Source organism: Electrona antarctica (genome assembly GCF_951216825.1).
Source record: "Electrona antarctica genome assembly, chromosome: 8".
Classification (NCBI taxonomy): Eukaryota; Metazoa; Chordata; class Actinopteri; order Myctophiformes; family Myctophidae; genus Electrona; species Electrona antarctica.
Genome location: NC_136789.1, coordinates 42,293,360 through 42,314,996, shown reverse-complemented (window position 1 = coordinate 42,314,996; position 21,637 = coordinate 42,293,360). Strand labels below are relative to the sequence as shown.

The 21,637-nt window shown below is 43.4% G+C and overlaps 1 protein-coding gene across 10 annotated transcripts in view; it reads left to right on the top strand.

Moving 5' to 3' along the window:
* LOC306928533 (RNA-binding protein Musashi homolog 2) overlaps window positions 1-21,637 on the top strand; it is a 324,724-nt gene that overhangs the window by 240,813 nt on the left and 62,274 nt on the right. For all 10 annotated transcript variants that reach the window (XM_079508745.1, XM_079508740.1, XM_079508741.1 and 7 more), the window contains one exon: window positions 5,683-5,765. In XM_079508745.1, the coding sequence (XP_079364871.1) occupies window positions 5,683-5,765 (83 nt within the window). The remainder of the gene's footprint in view (window positions 1-5,682; window positions 5,766-21,637) is intronic.

Genomic DNA, 21,637 nt, shown 5'->3' with positions numbered 1-21,637 from the left:
GAACCCTGACTTGTAACCTCTATGCAACAAAAGCCCCAAACAATTAATTTCAACCACAGTCCCAAGTGTGAACATGAAAGACACAATTACAATTTACAATTCAGGCATTTAGCAGACGCTCTTAATCCAGAGCAATTTACAGTAAACAAGATACATAAAAAATAGTCATCAAGAATCATATTTAAGCTAACATCCGTCTAACAGTGGAATATCTACATAATTAAACTATGCGTTTACACTATAGAGTGCTATGTCTATATAAATGGCTATCTAAATTACATAAATTGAGCCTTTGCATATGAACCCAGCTAATCAAATAACCACCAGGTTTAAAATTTGAGATGCCACTTTTCAAAGTCAAACAATTCAACTTTTCTGCACTGGTTTGCAAGTTTCTCCCATTGTCTGGTGTGAACAGAGAAAGGTCTCCAGAGCTGTTTTTTTCCTGAATGCGCTGAGCTGCCTCTGACAGCTTCAGCTTTTAATGCAGGGGTGGGGAAGCAGGGGAGTGGGTGGGTTAGAGTCAGAGAAAGTGAAAGCACTCAAAGAAGAAATATTTGGCACGAGAGTGGAAAGATAGAAGAAGAGAGGCTCCCTGACTCATTCTGTGGAGTGTTGAGTTGTGGCCAACCCTGGCCCTTCTCTAATAATCAAGCGTCTAGCCAGCCGCCAAGAGCATCCTCCTCTCGCCAAAAACATTTTTTTTTGTTTGTTTTTTTTTACAGTGGGTGAGGGTGTTTGACACATTAAATTAGCCTCTAGTTTGAGGGCACTAAACTTCTGCACTCTGCCTACAACTACCCAGCACAATGTTTTCCATACGGGAGCTAACAAAATCTCAAGTCAGCGCCAAGATTCCCAAGCATTGCTACTAGCTGCAACACCCACTGTGGATGTGGTGTTCCTGCATATGGGTGTACGTGTCAGCAATATTCAACTATTTAATGTCCCAAGTTTGGTTAATTACAGCCATATCTAACCAGCAAACAAATGTCACATCCCTCTTGCCCTTTATTTAGAAAACCACATACAGTAATTAAGTGGTGAAATATAATGCTATAAATGCTAGTGTTCTTGTGGTGGTCCTGTTTGTTAAAGACGGGGTGAAATGGTTAATTTGGGCATTTTATTTTGAAGTTTCAGCCTCAAATGCCAGGTCTGAACGCTCTGAACCAATCAGTTGTACCGGTATGTCTCTAATCATACCGGTATGTCTCTAATCAAAACCACCTGCAAGGGGAATCAAACGGGTGAATGAAATCAAGATTCATTAATATGCATGTGAGCCTCGACACGTCATCACGCATCACGTTTTTGTTCAAAGGAATTAATTAAAATTAGATTTTCTATGGACTTTTGATATAAAAATACACAAAAATGAAAATTTCCCCATTTGTTTTGGCATCCATTGTTATGTATGCCCATATGAGGACCACGGATATGGTCTAAACGTGTGAAAAACGTATTTTTCATTTCACTGGGTCTTTAAGACCACCTTTTTAGTTTGTTAGCACCAGCTGCACTGACCCGAACCCATCAATTGTGCTGCCGATAAACATTAATGTTGCCACCCTCAAACTAGAGGCCCCTGTGTCTGTCGATCCAGACAGACCTCGATAATCTCACAGTCTGGAGGTTTGGAACAGGAAAGCAGTCGACATGAGTACAATCTAACATGGCTGGTTAACCCTGCAGAAGGGTGGGTGGTGAGGGAGATAGATGAAAGGGCAGTCATATATTATACCTGCCTGCCTGCCTGCCGTTGCATTGCAGCCTGGAATGGTCTGTAAAAGAGACTAGATACTCTCTAGACCACCGTAGACCAGGATGGACTAAGGCAGCATTTCACTGGAGGCTCCAGAGGTTCCTACAGTATAAAGCACATGTGAGTGAGCAGCATTTATGAAGGACAGCAGGTGTGTGCGTGCGTGTGTGCGTGTGTGCGTGTGTGCGTGCGTGCGTGCGTGCGTGCGTGCGTGCGCGAGCGTGCGCGCATTTTGTTTTGCAGTCAGGTTCTAAGAGCGCATATTGATGGATGATGGTTTTACTGATCTCTCATTTCATTGAAGACACGCTGCCTCACTAGCGCACTGATTCAATGTGGAGTTATGTGACAGGTACACAGTGTGTTTGTGGACGCCTTGTGATTCGTGCCGCGCGGTGCGCACATTCGTTCAACAGCTCACTGCAGCGGCTTGAACGATTCCTTTCTGTTTATTTCGACCACTGATCCCTCTCGGCAGCTTTAACTGTATACTGCTGATAGAGGCCGGTCTGTCTTGCCGGAGCTTTTGACCCGGCTCATAAGCCCATAGCTGTTGAGTGAAAAATGTCCTGTCAAGTTAAATGGGGAGCTGCTCGCCTCGGTGTGTGGCAGCGATGGGTGGGGCGGGGTGGGGCGAGGGGGTGGGGCGCGGCGGTGACAGGGAGCAGGAGTTAACCTCTCTACTTGTCATGTGTCCTTTCCTCTCTTTCTCCATCCCACTCTTCATCCATCTCCATCTCGGCCCTCTTGCTTTCTCTCTCATGACCGTCCACTTCTCCCTATAGGCCCAGACTAGCTCCTCTCCTCTCCCATCCCCTCCTCTGTGACAAATGAATCCTGGTGGCTTATTTGTCTGCTGTCACAAGTGGCTGGCGGAGGCGGTGTGGACAGGAAGGGAAGCCGGTAACTTGGTGCCATTCCAGCTCCTAAAACCACGCCTCTAACTCGCCTCATGTGCACCTCTCGCGCCCCGCTCATCTCACACTCTCCTACTGCAGTGTTCGAGGTCCTGGGCAGAAATTGAAATCCTGTCTTATAGAATAACATCACATTAGTAATTCTTGTTGTTTAATCTGCCCATGCTATTCCAACTAGAAAAGGGTGCTCCGCGCTTGTGGGTTGCAGCTGGAAGCTGGGGGGAAATAGCATTTCCACGGCATACGGTGCCATGTTTCGCATTTATATTGGGCAGAAGTGAGGAGGTGTGCTATATAGATTCTAATTCTAATTTGGGGTTGATAATAATATAGTATCTGGCATTTTTTGTAAGAAGCAGGTCCCTCCCACACATTTTGAAGCCAATTACAAGCAAACCGTATGGAATAAAAAGTCTTAACAGTCATTGACACAAGACTCCCAAGATCAAGATTGACTGGTAAAAAACAAAACTATACTGCTGTTGGCAAAGCTGTTTCCTAGCACATAGTCTCGTGTGACCTGCCCCTCAATCTCCATCTGGAGGAACTCTCATTTCAAACGGTGGATAGAACCGGCCAGCTCACTCGCTGGGAAGTGGCTAAACTGTGATAGAGTGGTGACAGGACTAGAATCCGTCTGTGATTTTACGACCGGCTGCAAACCAAAGTTAGATCAAACAATATAAAGTGTACATCTTGTAGCTTTAAACCGTTCGTAAAAAAAATAAATAATAAAAATCCAGCTATTTTCCAGTAAAATTGGTAATTTTCCAATTGTACATTTGGAAATGATGTCCTCTCCAGTGTGATGCCTAACATTGCAGAGATGTGATATTGAAAATATTGCTGCTGTGAAAATTGTGATTAAGTGATTTAGTGTGTCTGTGTTTTTCATCAATATTGAACCAATGGAAAGTTTTAATGAGAGCGTGTGACTAAATAATAAGTACATTAGATCCAGATTGTTTATGTGTGTGAAAATGATAGCCAGCTATTATGACATTAGTCTACCTAATATCTAACAACTGACATGCATACAGTGATTGTCATCAGATCTTGGTGTGTGTGTGTGTGTGTGTGTGTGTGTGTGTGTGTGTGTGTGTGTGTGTGTGTGTGTGTGTGTGTGTGCGTGTGCGTGTGCGTGTGCGTGTGTGCGCGCGCGCGTGTGTGTGTGTGCATGTGCACCTGCGCAAGAGAGAGAGATGATATGTGAACATGTGCATGCACAGGACGCTGGGGGCATACAGTTCACTTGCATGGCAACCTCTAATCCTGATCCATTTCTTATAGTCCTGGTAAAGTCATTATCAGTGATCTAACAGTGGAACTGATCGCTGTCCATGTATGATTGTTTGACTGCATGCATAGCTGCTGAATTTCCTTCCAGGACTATTACAGCCTAATATGCATCAACATGTGACATTTGAACCTTTGTCTCCTCGCTTGTATTAGTGCATCAGTGCCCTCGTCACATTCAGCAGGTGATATAGTTTATCCTTAGTACAGCATCCAACGTTCTTTTGTAACGACTGCCAGATAAAGTGCATGTGTGCCTGTCAGTCAAACGGGGGCTGTTTATCATAATGTCTGTTTAAGTTCATCCCTGAACCGTTTTTATTTCATCGACTGTGGTTTTCAATATTGAAAGGAAACTCATCTCCTTTCAGCACCCGTCGCTGCCTTCCCCCCCACAGACTGTGTGTGTGTGTGTGTGTGTGTGTGTGTGTGTGTGTGTGTGTGTGTGTGTGTGTGTGTGTGTGTGTGTGTGTGTGTGTGTGTGTGTGTGTGTGTGTGTGTGTGTGTTGGGGGGGGGCTCCCTCTTTTGCACAAAGCAATAGAATATCAGTTTCCCTTTCAACCTGGACTATACAGTCGCAAGATTGCTTTGTGCGTCACCATCAAAACACAGTGGGGAGCATTGCAATCCTCTTGTGCTCAGCAGTCTGAAACCATCTAGTCCCTCTGTCTTTGCGCTGAAAGACAGGGTTAAGCTTTTATCTCATAAAATACCCAATGAAAATCCCTCAGTCAATGGTACGTTCATTTTCGAGGCCTGCATTAACATAAAAACGAGGGCTTGTTATACAGTTGAAACTTCAATGAAAAGAACACAAAATACATTTAATGAAATTCAGATGCTGGAGCTCTGGCTCCATGAATCTCATTAAATGGTCTTTGTGCTGTTTTTTCCCCATCCTGTCTTTGTGGCAGAGGTCCTCCAGTGCCCTTAATAATGTGGCAGATTTCATCATATTCCTGATTTAGCAAGGACAATGCACGTCTTGTTAACTTGTTCACTTTTGTATGCCTGAGCCAATCTCCAAAAACAGGTCCACGTATTGCAGTGTGTCGTGCTGCTCATAATGAAGCCTGATCCATACTTTGTTGTGCGCTGGTGTTGCATGCTGAAAATAGCAGATATACAAGCTCACAGCGTGTTCTGACGCAACAGGCTGTGAGACAAAACAAATGAGGCACGGCCTGGGTTGTGGTCCAGCGGACCAGGCACCTAGGCACACGGCCTGGGTTGTGGTCCAGCGGACCAGGCACCTAGGCACATGAGGCTCGGCCTGGGTTGTGGTCCAGCGGACCAGGCACCTAGGCACATGCGGCCTGGCAGTGCATCGTGGGATCGAGTCCCGGTCTCAACGATCTTTGCTGCATGTCTCTCCCCGTCTCTCTCCCCCTGTTTCCTGTTTATCTACACTGTAATCTATAAACATGTAGAAAAGCCTCAACAATATCATAAAAATAAAATAAAAATGAGGCACTATAAATGCTGTTTTTTTAATTTGTAAGGTGCTTTATACGGACCAACGTTTCAAATCCAGGAGCATCTTCATGAGAGTCGTACACAACTGCTCTTTTCGGCACTTGACACCATCGTACGAGTATAAATCGGATTTTATGCAGACTATGGTGCTTTTTATGGTCATGGAAAAGTTGCCCACTAACTCAATATCTCTCTCCCCCCTCCCCTTTTTTTGTGTCTCTGTATAGGATTTGGTTTCATAACTTTTGAAGCTGAAGACGTTGTAGAGAAAGTCTGTGAAATTCATTTTCATGAAATCAATAATAAAATGGTAAGTCCACTCTTTTTTTTTTTTCAATTTCAATATGGCGTCAGAGGATTAATATTTGATTTCCTCTTTCGCGCGGTGTTAGCTAGCCAAAGCCCATGGGGTGGGTTTGTGTTCACATGCACACACTCTTGACCACATGCCAGTTTTCTGTGTGCTGGTGCATACTGTAAACACACACACACACACACACACACACACACACACACACACACACACACACACTGCACATGCACATGCACGCACACACACACAGGTTTCGGGTTGGGAAAGCCGTGGTACAGTATGAGTATGCACTGCCCACAAACCATGAAATTGTGTGGTTGAGTTCTGACTGTCAATCTTAGGGACTGGAGACCTTGAGCCTCTCCCTCTTCTGCACACACACACACACACACACACACACACACACACACACACACACACACACACACACACACACACACACACACACACTGTCACACACACACACACACACACACACACACACACACACACACACACACACACACACACACACACACACACACACACACACACACACACACACACACACACACACACAGAGAGAAACTCTGTGGCACTGTCCAGGGATGTGGCTGGAAAGCCACTGGCAAAGCGAGAGCTCATTAAACAGGGATTAACACCCTCTACTGAATCCCACAGATTGTTATATGTACAGTATTACATGCTGGTGATATGTGGTCATCGTGGAGCACTGTGGTGATGAGCAACGTTTTTCCAAGCGTGTCATCCACAGTACTGACAGATGCAGAGCTACTGTGGTCATTTACTACTAGTAATTTACAAATTACTAACCTCTAGCCATCATTGACACTCAAAACTTTACATACTTAAATAATATTTTACTAGACGTGCATTGTCTGTTTGCCTTAATACGCTATTGAATGAATAGACTTGCAAACTTACAAAGATAACTTTACAAGCGGTAAATCAGGTTTAAGTTTGCTGTTACTACACAACGTTTCTCCGTTGTGTAGCAACAGTCGGGACTGTCACAGACCCCATTTGGGACTGTGGGGGTGTTACTGCTGTTAGTAGCATATAGATCCTCCTGTCTCTCACGACTCTCTCCAGCTCTTTAATACACAGAAAATACATTTTCAGGTGGGTTTCCAATTTAATCCAATCATAGGAGAAAGACAACCCATTCATCAGCTTCAGTTATAGTGTTCAGTTTCAGAGTTGTCTGCTTTCTTTGTGTCATCACTTCCAATTCCACTTGTTTATCCTGTATCCTTGTATGAGGTGACTGACCCCTCCCGCCATCTCTTTGTTTATCCTTTATCCTTGTATGAGGTGACTGACCCCTCCCGCCATCTCTTTGTTTATCCTTTATCCTTGTATGAGGTGACTGACCCCTCCCGCCATCTCTTTGTTTATCCTTTATCCTTGTATGAGGTGACTGACCCCTCCCGCCATCTCTTTGTTTATCCTGTATTCTTGTATGAGGTGACTGACCCCTCCCGCCATCTCTATGCACTCATGTCATCTGTTATAGGAGGTTTAAGAGTTAGAGTTAGACCATCCGGGCAAACACCAGCAGGCTGTTTAACAATGTCTTCCCTCAAACCATCGGCACTCATGAACACGTGCCAAATACTTCCTCAACATCACCTAAGGGGTGCTTTCCAACAATGCCCCTTAGCTGTGATATAATTACAATATACCATGTATGGCCTGGAGTCAATTAGTGCTTATTAAGGACACCAGCCGTGACCCACTGTCTCTCTCTCTCTCTCTCTTTGTGCATTGTGTTCACATTAGGGGTGCAGCCGTTTTCGGTTTGAAAATGAACCATACGGTTCGCCCTGCGAGGTTCAATACGCTTTTACGACCCTCAGGTTTACGGTGAAAAATAAAATAAAAATAAAAAACACCCGGGATTCCCAGCATCCTGTGTGTGAATCCAGCTGGTGTTCCGTCAGACCACTTCCAACACAGTACTCCATGACTGTAGAACTCTTGTGTAAGCGTTATAAGCACATCCTTAAATCGTTATGCAGAGATTCAATCTGATGTTTAATTGCTGTAAACTTAACTTTTTTTTTTAAGATTTATTTTTGGCTTTTTGCCTTTATTGATAGTTATTAGTGAAGACAGACAGGAAAGAGGGAGAGAGAGAAGGGGAGAGACATGCAGCAAAGGTCGTCATGAACGGGACTCGAACACACGACGCGCTGTCAGGCCAGAGCCTATATGTGGCATGCGCCTGGACCACTTCGCCAGCGGGCGCCCTAAGCTAAACTTGTAACTTTTTTTGCCTTGAGCAAATCATCATGTAAGAAATCAGCAATAGGATATAAGGTTTTCTTTTGCAAGAAAATCTGCGATAGGCTATAAGGTCAATCATTTCCTTTGAAAATGTGAATGTGTCTGAATAGAAAAATTTTTTTATTTCCAATTAGTCAAACAAAGAGAACATTTTGGAAATAATTTCAATTTATTTATTTATTTTTACTGTACCAAAACCGTGACCCCAAAAACCGAGGTTTGAGCCGAGTTCACATTCTGCCAGTATGACCTGAGAACAACAGAACCACCTGAAATATGACACTATAGTATTACTATTCATAATTATTATTATAAATGTGCATACAATTTGCATAAAACATTTTTTTTAAAGTACTCCTACAACACCATCGGAAAGATGACAATCCCTTTTTTGCAAGTGGAAATATATACGGGGTCTTGCAGGCTTAAATGAACACTGAGGATTTGACTGTGCACCACACGACGTGCCAAGACCTGGATAAAGCAGTGGTTCTCAATGATTATTATTATTGTTTTGCTCTGGACCAGGGGTGGGCAACTGGCGGCCCGGGGGCCACATGCGGCCCCCACCTTCACTTAATGCGGCCCTCAGGTTAATGTCAGAATTCTGATATAATATTGGTTTCAGCTGATTACAATTCCACAACATGCAAACATGACCCGCTTTAATTACTTCAGTCTAAATTAGTAGCTCAATGCTTCAACACAAGTATAATTAAAGGCATTTGAAATGAAAAATATAAATTTTCAGGATTCTGATTAAAAAAATAGCAAAAATTCAAGATTTCAATTCGAATATAGCAAAAATAGCTGATCTACAAGCTCAAAACGCGTCGCAGCGCGACGCGTTTTGAGCTTGTAGATCGGCTATTTTTGCTACGACAGTAATATATGGCCCTAGGGAGTGAGTGTTGAAATATAGTGGCCCTCTCCATTGTCAAAGTTGCCCACCGCTGCTCTGGACCGTTATGCCTATGGTCATGCATAATATTCTCCATATGAGCACCAAAGGCACACAGACAGATGGCACACAGACAGGCACACAGACAGGCACACAGACAGATGGGTACAACGGATGACAAAGACCCCCCGACACTATGACTCTGGCATATCGGTCGGCTCGGCGGTGCAACCTACTTTCAAAATCTGCCTCATGGTGATGTTATAAGTTATAACAGCCCATTTGACCTTTTGGCCTATAAATGTTGAACCGATGGTCGTAGACTAGAAATAATTCCCTGGATTCCTTGATTTACGATGTGATGGAGGGCCGGGGTGTGCCTTCTAGTGGAGATTTGCACTGCACTGAGCGCCAGTAGTAAATACAATTAGCAATTTAAAATACCATCCGTGACCCACTGTCTCTCTCTCTTTGTGCATTGTGTTCACATTAGGGGTGCAGCCGTTTTCGGTTTGAAAATGAACCATACGGTTCGCCCTGCGAGGTTCAATACGCTTTTACGACCCTCAGGTTTACGGTGAAAAATACAATAAAAATAAAAAACACCCGGGATTCCCAGCATCCTGTGTGTGAATCCAGCTGGTGTTCCGTCAGACAACTTCCAACACAGTACTCCATGACTGTAGAACTCTTGTGTAAGCGTTATAAGCACATCCTTAAATCGTTATGCAGAGATTCAATCTGATGTTTAATTGCTGTAAACTTAACTTTTTTTTTTAAGATTTATTTTTGGCTTTTTGCCTTTATTGATAGTTATTAGTGAAGACAGACAGGAAAGAGGGAGAGAGAGAAGGGGAGAGACATGCAGCAAAGGTCGTCATGAACGGGACTCGAACACACGACGCGCTGTCAGGCCAGAGCCTATATGTGGCATGCGCCTGGACCACTTCGCCAGCGGGCGCCCTAAGCTAAACTTGTAACTTTTTTTGCCTTGAGCAAATCATCATGTAAGAAATCAGCAATAGGATATAAGGTTTTCTTTTGCAAGAAAATCTGCGATAGGCTATAAGGTCAATCATTTCCTTTGAAAATGTGAATGTGTCTGAATAGAAAAACATTTTTATTTCCAATTAGTCAAACAAAGAGAACATTTTGGAAATAATTTAAATTTATTTATTTATTTTTACTGTACCAAAACCGTGACCCCAAAAACCGAGGTTTGAGCCGAGTTCACATTCTGCCAGTATGACCTGAGAACAACAGAACCACCTGAAATATGACACTATAGTATTACTATTCATAATTATTATTATAAATGTGCATACAATTTGCATAAAACATTTTTTTTAAAGTACTCCTACAACACCATCGGAAAGATGACAATCCCTTTTTTGCAAGTGGAAATATATACGGGGTCTTGCAGGCTTAAATGAACACTGAGGATTTGACTGTGCACCACACGACGTGCCAAGACCTGGATAAAGCAGTGGTTCTCAATGATTATCATTATTGTTTTGCTCTGGACCAGGGGTGGGCAACTGGCGGCCCGGGGGCCACATGCGGCCCTCACCTTCACTTAATGCGGCCCTCAGGTTAATGTCAGAATTCTGATATAATATTGGTTTCAGCTGATTACAATTCCACAACATGCAAACATGACCCGCTTTAATTACTACGTCTAAATTAGTAGCTCAATGCTTCAACACAAGTATAATTAAAGGCATTTGAAATGAAAAATATTAATTTTCAGGACGCGTTTTGAGCTTGTAGATCGGCTATTTTTGCTACGACAGTAATATATGGCCCTAGGGAGTGAGTGTTGAAATATAGTGGCCCTCTCCATTGTCAAAGTTGCCCACTGCTGCTCTGGACCGTTATGCCTATGGTCATGCATAATATTCTCCATATGAGCACCAAAGGCACACAGACAGATGGCACACAGACAGGCACACAGACAGGCACACAGACAGGCACACAGACAGATGGGTACAACGGATGACAAAGACCCCCCGACACTATGACTCTGGCATATCGGTCGGCTCGGCGGTGCAACCTACTTTCAAAATCTGCCTCATGGTGACGTTATAAGTTATAACAGCCCATTTGACCTTTTGGCCTATAAATGTTGAACCGATGGTCGTAGACTAGAAATAATTCCCTGGATTCCTTGATTTACGATGTGATGGAGGGCCGGGGTGTGCCTTCTGGTGGAGATTTGCACTGCACTGAGCGCCAGTAGTAAATACAATTAGCAATTTAAAATATTTCATATTTACCAATTAATAGTCATATTTGATACATCTTCATATTTGTATTTATTTTCTAAAGCTCTGGGGTCTATGATTTTTGTGTGTGCGTAGTAAAGATTCGTGCTTAGTGAATCAGGCACAATAATTAAGATGTAAACACACACACGTGCGCACACACGCACATACACACGCACGCACGCACGCACGCACGCACGCACGCACGCACGCACGCACGCACGCACGCACGCACGCACGCACACACACACACACACACACACACACACACACACAGATACTGTACATTATACAGAGAGAGAATTAGAGGGAGGTCTGTTTTCATACCAATAACATCAAAGCAGTCTCTGAAGCATCGTCTGCTACTGGAGATTTGACTTGCAAATCTACAATCATGATTGTTATCGGCGTTACAATTGAGTGTCCTCCCCCTACTGAGAGGCAGCTTCCAGTGTCTGATATGAATGGCAGATTCACACACCCTTGAGGGGGTTCCAGGTGGTCCCCAGCTAAATGATGGAACATCTGCATTACTTAATTTACAAGAAGTTAGTCTACACAATTACAGAATGAACATCAATACAGAAAGCTTTGGGTCTGAGAGGCTAAATGTCACCAACTGGTGGTCCGTGGCACAAATGCCAAATAAATGATGGTCCTTGATATGAAAAGGGTTGAAAACGACTGTTGTAGACAGACATGGGCAGGCTGGGAGGCAAACCAGTGGTCTTCTGATTACCAGGCGGCCTCTCTACCCACTCAGCTACGGCAGCCAGCAGAAGATGAGACATGTTGGACACCATGGGACCCATCGCTAGAAACCCCCCAGCAGATGAGATCAGAGCCGTGCTGGAGCCCCGGCGTCATCTGAGGCTTGTGGCTCTTCACTGACACCTGCACAGCAAAATCCTCGCTGTTGATTTAACTCTGAGAGCGCGTGTGTGCCTTTGATCTCTTGCCGTAGGCATAAGGTTGTCCATAACACATTCCAGAGGCGTTTTGCTCTGCCAGAGAGAGGTTTAGGAAGGGCTTTTGGTTGCGCTGCTCAATGCCAATGCCCCATGTTACCCTTTCAGAGCTTCAGCAAAGTGCCGGTGTCTTCCAGAGCCAGGTAGAACCAGGTCGGGTGAAGTTAAAGTCGGAGGGCCATGGCTTTTTCAGTCATTATATTTTGAAGTTTCAGTCTGAAACGGAAGGCTGGTATGTTTCTGAACCAATCAGAGCGTCGCATCCCTTCAGGCTATGGGACGTTTGAATCTCACTCTGTGTCCAGCATGGCTAGTGTTTACAAGTGAGACAGATGGCCAGCTGAGCTTGTTTTCTACTCCGTGGCTTATTTCTAACCTAAGATGTTTTCATATACATATTTTAGCGTGCTGATTAAGTTTGAAATGAGTAATACTCTGTCTAGATGTCATCTTGAATGAGATTAAAAACAGAGTAATTCTGTAATCAAAATCAGTTGTGTTTGAAGGAACGTAGACGGTGCAGCAATGGGACCAGGCCATGCTTCGTCATCACGCAGCACGTTTTCGTGCAAAGGAAGTGATTAAAATTAGATTTTATGGACTTTTACAAATACACAGAAATTGAAAATGTCCCATTGTTTTGGCATCCATTGTTAGTAGCCTAGAGTTGTTCCGATACCGATACTGGTATCGGTTACTTGGGCCGATACCACACTCAGGTACTCATACTCGGTACTCGGAACCGGCCCCGATACATTGACCCGAGTACCAAAACACCCAATTTACACTAGGCTGAACGAATGCAACGGGAGCAAGTCGGACCCAACACTGCAGCAAATCGCCAAAAATCTACAAGCATCTATATATACAAGTGAGAAGTTGTACCCAACCCAGGAAAAGGGACCCAAAGTCACACACTGCATACATCACTGACACGTCACTGACACACTGCAACAAACTACACTCACACGGCAGTGACGTCACACACTTACCCTCCGCGTCGTTCGGCCGCTATCTCCTCATATCGCGCCGAACGCCGACCCTCAACACCACCCGCGGAACATTACTCATTGCACTGACACCAACGTTGCCTCCCTTCCACACCCACGCCGGCATTGTATCTCTTCACAACAAACAATATCTCCCCAAGCACCCACACCCCCGCACGCACACACTCACATGTTGCCAGGTCTATGAAAACAAGCCCAGAAAAAATGCCATTCAACACGCTACTTACAACTCGCTTACAATTCGCGGACCTGGCAACACTGCATCCCGTCATTCCCCTCTTTTCATTGGCTGCGCCGCCAACATTGTTGCCACGTCTATGTAAACAAGGCCGCAAACCCTGACTTCCTACAGCCTACAGCCTATACTTACACACACTACCACTCGCTTACAACGGGGCGACTGTGGCTCAGGAGGTAGAGCAGGTCGTCCAATGATCCATGGGTCGGCGGTTCGAATCCCGGCTCCTCCTGTCTACATGTCGAAGTGTCCTTGGGCAAGACACTGAACCCCAAATTGCTCCCGATGTGCTGGTTGGTACCTTGCATGGCTTCCGCCGCAATCGGTGTATGAATGTGTGTGTGAATGGGTGAATGTAATGCACAATCTATGTAAAGCGCCTTGGATAAAGGCGCTATATAAATGCACCATTTACCATTTACCATTTACAATACGTGGACCTGGCAACACTACATCACCCCTTCCCAATGGCTCAAAACCCCACCACGTGACCCACGTGGTGGAAACACTACCGGAAGTTACACAGTACACACACACACACACGCGCACGCACACACACACACACAGTGGCGGCCGGTCCATAGGGGGCGCTGGTGCGCCGCACCACCATGCACAACCCCTGAATAAAACGTGAATAAGAATGACTGAGAAAAGTGAGAAACGAAATCTGCAGCCTGTAATTTATTTAAAATTAGCAATCCAGAAACGTAAATATTATATAATATAAGGAACCACTAACCAAAGGCAGTGATTAAAAGTTGTATTATGCTGCCACGTTGTATTATGCTGCCATGAAATGTCAAATGTTGTTTACGTTGTGTGACGTTTCTGATTGGTTACTGAGTGTCACATGTTGCTGCGCGTTCATCTGTAGCCCTTGACTCTCAGCACTGACGAGTAATGCATTGCGGTCCACATGTCTTCAATACAATTACAAACGATAGGAAGCCACTGGGTCGCACAATGTGTGCGATCAATGTTATTCACACCACAAACCACTTGGGGGCAGCATAAACATCACAACACAGTTTGACATATAGTTTAACACACAGTCACCATAGACGCTAGAAAAACATGAATGATGAGCCACATGGAGCCAGGTAAAGATAATAATTCATTTTCATAATGGAACAACAAGACAAGAAAACTGTAGCCTCAATCTACATGAAATTAGCCATGTTTGGCAATGCCATGTTTATTTTTTATTTTTAAAAGCCTTCCATTGAATGTGATGATACCTATAGTGCATGTTTTCTTGATATTTTTATAGCGCCCTCTCTAGGACAAAAGTCACCAGCCGCCACTGACACACACACACACACACACACACACACACACACACACACACACACACACACACACACACACACACACACACACACACACACACACACACACACACACACACACCACAAAACGCTAATAATAATAATACAAAATAAGAACACTACACTAATAATAATAATAACAACAACAGTACAGAGAACAGTAGAGTACACATGAGTACAGTACAGTACAGAAACAAATCTCACATCAGAATATTAATCCATGTAATAATAATAATAATACAAAATAAGAACACAACACTAATAACAACTATAATATCAACAGTACAGAGAACAGTACAGTACAGTACATCAGAATATTAATCCATGTAATAATAATAATAATAATAATAATAATCATAATAAATAAGAACACAACACTGAGAACAGTACAGTACAGTACACATGCGTACAGTACAGTACAGTACAGTACAAAGACTTACAGTACAGTACAGTATACTGTTCCTGCGCCTTGCCATGCTCTCTTTCAATAATAATAAAAAAATAAGAACACTACACTAATAACAACAATAATATCAACAGTACAGAGAACAGTACAGTACACATGAGTACAGTACAGTACACAAAGAAAGCTCACATCAGAATATTAATCCATGTAATAATAATAATAATAATAAAAAATAAGAACACAACACTAATAACAACTATAATATCAACAGTACAGACAACAGTACAGTACAGTACATCAGAATATTAATCCATGTAATAATAATAATAATAAAAAATAACAACACAACACTAATAACAACAGTACAGAGAACAGTACAGTACAGTACACATGAGTACAGTACAGTACAAAGACTTACAGTACAGCACAGTACAGTATACTGTTCCTGCGCCTTGCCATGCTCGCTTTCATACGCAAATACACAAAACCAAACAGGGCCACTCAGCCAGCTTGGCAACTTTGCGCTTTACAAGCAAATGCATAAATGAAAACATCATGGGTTGCCATTGCCTTCTTCCCATTTGCGACGCATCGCATGGCGCTGGGATATTCTAGTGAATGACAACTGACAAGTGTAGATCAGAGATCCATCTGCATCTATGAGGAAAAGGAGGTAAAATAAGTGGTTATTCAACAAAAATAAAGTACTCGTATCGGTACTCTGTATCGGTGAGTACTAAAAATGAAGTAATTGTACTCTTACTCGGTCTGAAAAAAATGGTATGGGGACAACTCGAATTGTTAGGTAATGGCCATATGATGACGGATGGATGATGGATATGCTCTGAAAGTGTGAAAAGCATATTTTTCATTTCGCTAGACCTTTAACGTGACTTCACGGAAGACGTCAAAACCGCGAGCGTTACTTGAGCAGCACGGACGGCATCGGTTGCAATCAAAATGAACGGTCCTGTAGGTATTGCAGTTACCGTACATATTCGGTAAAGCAGAGAAAGGAAATTGCTTTACGTTATTCAATGTTGGCCCGTAATGAAAGCATAATAATCAATCTGTTGCAAAATATTAAAATTGAAGTGCAATATAAATGATTCAGAGCAATTGCACACACACACACACACACACACACACACACACACACACACACACACACACACACACACACACACACACAGAGAGAGAGAGACAGAGACAAACTAAACAGTGGTACTGTAGTGTATTTGTCTACCCTCTGCAAATACATGTATAGTTAGGCCAATCGACTATGACGGAAACCAGGGGTAAATGCTACAATTTAAACAGCATTCTGCTCTCTAATTTTGATACTAAACACCTCATTACTGCAGTTATGTGACTGTTTTGTCCACTATTTTCCTGTCATCAATGTCATTATAATTAAGAGGGAAGGACATTTTACTTCCAAACAGGGGAGGGGGGTGTAAGATGAAGGAACTTCAAGTTCCCGGCAAAATAATTGCACATGGACTGAACCGAGGGGGCTGTGCCGTTACACTCCTACTGAGAAGCGGAGAAAAACCTGTGTCAAAATGTGAAGTACGTAAGCAGAAATAGACCTCATCCATCCTCCTTATGACTATTATGTAAGATAGGTCATAAATGATTGATGCAGATAGAACCTAGATTACCCTACCTTGTCCTGGCCTGACCTGTCAAAGGTACAGGCAGCAGGCAATGGCTCTGCCACCCGCATAATATGTGATCCCACAGGACTTGGTCAGCCAGCCCTTGTCTATGTGATGTACAGTGCATGTCTTCTTGCATTTGAGAGCGGTGTCAGAGTGAGCTGTCTCATGTATCATTCAGTCATAGTTCGTAACATGGAGGCGATAGCTGCCTATCGCCTGGCCAACGTGTTCTTCTGAACAGATGCGGCATACATCATAATATAGAAGATTATACTCATATTGTAGATTATGGATAATCATCATCACTTTATCATCATCATCATGCCTCCTCCTGACTGTGTTGGCTGAACGTCTTCCACCATGCTCGGAAAGGTGATTATTAGCAAGCAGTCTTTTGCAAAGTAAAACTTTAAGTACATCAAATCCAACTGATAACTAAACTTTGTAGATTTTAAGTACTACATTTTTTTTTTAAATCAGACTAAAAGAAAAAACTGAATTTTTGTTAATTGCTCAGCACTAGTTGGACTTTTTTCTCCAGGGCACCACAGCATAAAAAGCTGTTACTTCCTCTGTAGCAGAACGAACACTCACACTTTGTATTAGCATAGGGAAACATTTTGGGGGCGAAATTGATAAATGGAAGATTGGACGTGGGAACACTTTCCCACGCTGCCTGTTAATTTACAGACATATGAGCGTCAAGCAACCAGTCAAAGGGGGCACCACAAGGCTGATGACAGATTCTCTGACAGGAGTCCATCCGTCATTTCTACAATCTCAGTTCCCTTCCGACCCTGCCTTTATAGATGACCAACATTAATTCACAATGATACCTATCAAACATTGCCTGTTAAGAGTGAGTATGCAATTGGGTTTAGCGCAATGTGTCATTTATTAAAAAAAACCTAAACAAAACAGCAGAGAATATGGCTGAAAAAGGAATCTTGCTGGGTCCCATGCAGGCAGCGTCCAATGATATTTTGGAATGCAACAACACATCATGAGGAACAGTAGCCTTTTTATTAACACCCCAATTGCCCAGGACGAAGTTCACCGTCCTTTCTATTAGTAACACCCAGCGCCCAGGACAAAGTTTTATCCAAAATACGAAGATTATTGATATGAAAACCGATCGCATCGCTCCACAGCCTAGGAGCGCCTGTTGCACAATACTCGATGTTGCGTAACAGTGAGACGTCATCGACAACGTTAATAACTCTAAATCATCCCGTCCAATTCTAAGAAAAGATCATGTGTTAGACGGCCCCCTGCTGTCCAGTAGCTAGTCGCGGTAGATTTAATACCTTACCTCCCGTTGGTGTCGATCGGCTCTAGAGTGTTTAAGCTACATTTAGCTGCTACATCCACATCCGGGATAACATCCGGTCCGTCGGTAAAAGTGCTCCGCTCCTATAAATCGCTTGGGCGCTATGATTTAATGGATTAAATAACCCCGGGCAATCGGAATATTAACACAGAAATGCGTACAGTACCAGTCAAAGGTTTGGTGTGTCTCATTATCATCGTTCTTGACTTATTTTTCTACATTGTAGATTAATTCTGAATACATCAAAACTATGAAGAACAAATATGGAATTATTATGGAATCGTGCATTTCCCGTCAGTGTGTTGGGCACCAGTGTGTCTCGTGACATTATGTGACATCATCAGGGATGGAGATGTGGAGTCCCTGATGTCATAGTAAATGCGACCTGCTGTCACAGTTAAGTCCATATATGGAGATCCCTGATGTCATCCCTTAGATCTCCATAAATGGATATATGTCAGAACCTGTTCTGACATTCCATATGTTGATTCTTCCCCATCCATCCTTCCTCTTCGATGTCTCCCTTTTGACTTATACCTGTCCATTCAAATTTCAAACTCTAGACGGGCCTGCCCCAAAGTTATTTGTGCAGCCGTGCCCGGCAGCCGTCGGAAACTGGAGTTCTCAACAGGCCCACCTGTCCATTCAAACTCTAGACGGGCCTGCCCCAAAGTTATTAGTGCAGCCGCGTGGCAGCCGGCGAAAACTAGAGTTCTCAACAGGCCCAAAAATTAAGACCCGGCCCGACGTGGGCCCCAATCAAACCCTGTACACTCAAGAGAATGTCCCCGCTACCACCCTTATAGATACAGTATGGACCTGACCTGTTCTGACATTCCATATGTTGATCTGACCTCATCAAACCCTGTACACTCAAGACACGCTCCTTATATGGCCAGTACAGAATTCATTCCATGTTGATCTGACCCCCCATGCCAAAGCGCCAGTGCTCGCCCAGCAATCTGCCGTCAACGAGGCGGATGCGTGCACGCGACCTCGCTTCTCACCCTCAGGCGTCTTACTGGTGTAGTAAACAAAAAAGTGTTGAACAAACCAGAATTATGTTATTCTTCAAAGTCAAAATAAATATGAAAAATCAATATTCTTCAAAGTAGCCTCATTTTAAAGTAAAAATGTTAGATTGCTGTGTATTTGTGAGACAAAGGGACGGCGACTGGATGGTTTCTTCATGTATGGTTGTGATGGTGCTTTGCTGGTGACACTTTTTACGATTTATTCAAAATTCAAGGCACACTTAACGTTCTGCAGCGACGTGCCATCCCATCTGGTTTGTGCTTTGTGATAGTTTCCTCATGTATTACATATCAGCAAAGACCAGCACATCCGTGAACTGAGAAATGTAAATTCTCCCTCTCCTAGAAGGTTTAAGTACGATGCTAATACAGTCGTTACACAGGTCATAGCAGGCTGGATGGGTTGCTGTGTTCTTCGCACATAACATTTCTGAGTGCAATTTGTATGCCTCTTATTTAGAAGATGTTCCTTCCTGCTTCCTATTGCATGATTGAGTCTTGAAGAGAAGTCATTATGTTCCCACTAGTCTTTTGTGTGGTGTATATAATTACCAGATTGGGGGAGGAAAGTCTGTGGCACTTCCCTTTTTTTTTAAAGTGGGTGTTAGTGACTTGTTCATAAGTACAGATTTACTTCAGGGAAGTGTTTGGTAGCCAGCATTTCAAATCCTCATCTGCATTAGAGACACATTATCAGAATGTCTCCCAGAGGAGTGGGTCCAATAATAGAGACACTTAGTGAATGGTTTTAGGGATTTTGTAGGCACAATATGTTCAGATTTCTTATTATACTGCTGCCTGAAAAGTGATATTTTACATAACAAAAAGCATGGAAAATGCAGATACTTTTAAAATACCACAGAGACACAAACAGCTGACATGCTATACTTTTTCGGTCCTGCAAATGTTTATAATTTAAGCCTTTAGCATGCTGTACTTGCAAAGTGCCAGAATAGATAAGGCTGCAGGAGGCGTAGTCAACCAACAAGCAGTCAAATAAATACTGTAGAGTGCCACAAAGTAACTACATTAGCAGGCCAGGCTGTACCATTGAAGAGTGTTCTGACAGGATGTCTGAACAGTGGTTTAGCAACCCGAACTGACTTTCTGAATATTAATGTAATGCCTCGTGCTGTATTTCATAATATGTCATGCTGAATTCAGTGACAGTGCGGAATTTAACTAATAAACCTAGTCCCAAAACAAATACCACCTCTCATTACAAGGCATGCCTACGTTAATGAGCAGATGCTGGTGTGAGTGGTAAATGGTAAATGGTGCATCAAGAACTGCCAGCCAGCAAACTGGTGCTCTGGGAACCAACACACGGGCATCGATCACGAGGACGTCCCACGCTAACATACGTGGATGTACTCAAGAACGATGCAGGAGCACAAAGTACCAACGAACTGGCCAGATGTATGGAGAACCGGAATGACTGGAAGCGACGATGGAGGGCTCGTCTGAGGACGACCTAGAGAGAGCATTTATATAGCGCCTTTATCCAAGGCGCTTTACATAGATTGTGCATCAATTCACCCATTCACACACACATTCATACACCGATGGCGGCGGAAACCATGCAAGGCACCAACCAGCACATCAGGAGCAATTAGGGGTTCAGTGTCTTGCTCAAGGACACTTTGACACTAACTCTGGGGGAGCACGGGTTCGAACAGGCAACCTTCCAGTTACCATCCAGCCACTCTACCCCTGAGCCACCGCCGCCTTGGAGTGAAACCAGTTCTCTCCAGTTCTCTCCCCAAATTCTCTGTCTTGACAATTTTGCATGTGCTGTAGTCACTACATGTGTCAGCTACACATTGTACACTAATTCTGTACACTACAGTGTAGTGCACAGAATCAGTGTACATGTAGTCCAACCGACTAAAGTCCAACCGACTAAAGTGTCTACTTGATAGCTTGATAGCTTAGGTTCGGGACTTGAACCCGCGACACGCTGTCAGGCTACACTGAGCAAATTTGCCCGGACCACTAGGCCATCGGTCCAGGCAACAGCCTAAAAATGTAAATTCATTGTATATTTACATATTACATATATTTTCTAGTCACCATGTGATTCCATTTGACACCATAAAAGACCCTCCTAATTCCTCAAATTGACATACTGTAGCTTCACAGTTCAAAATGTTATTGTTGCGCAGACTGATTTACTGTACGCTCTGTTCTTTGTTAAAATGAGCGACAGTGTAAACACACAGCAGACAAATGGCGTATATGATTCATCCGACTCTGGGATGCTTGGCAGTGTTCCTTCAGAGCTCTGGTCATTACAACACCTTTTCCTCTGTGTGTTTTGACTGTACAGCTGGGAGACAGAGATGGAGTAAATGAATCGCAATGTGTCCTATCTTCAACATTCACTCATAGACGCACTCACGGCAGGCAGGCAGGCAGGCAGGCACGCACGCACGCA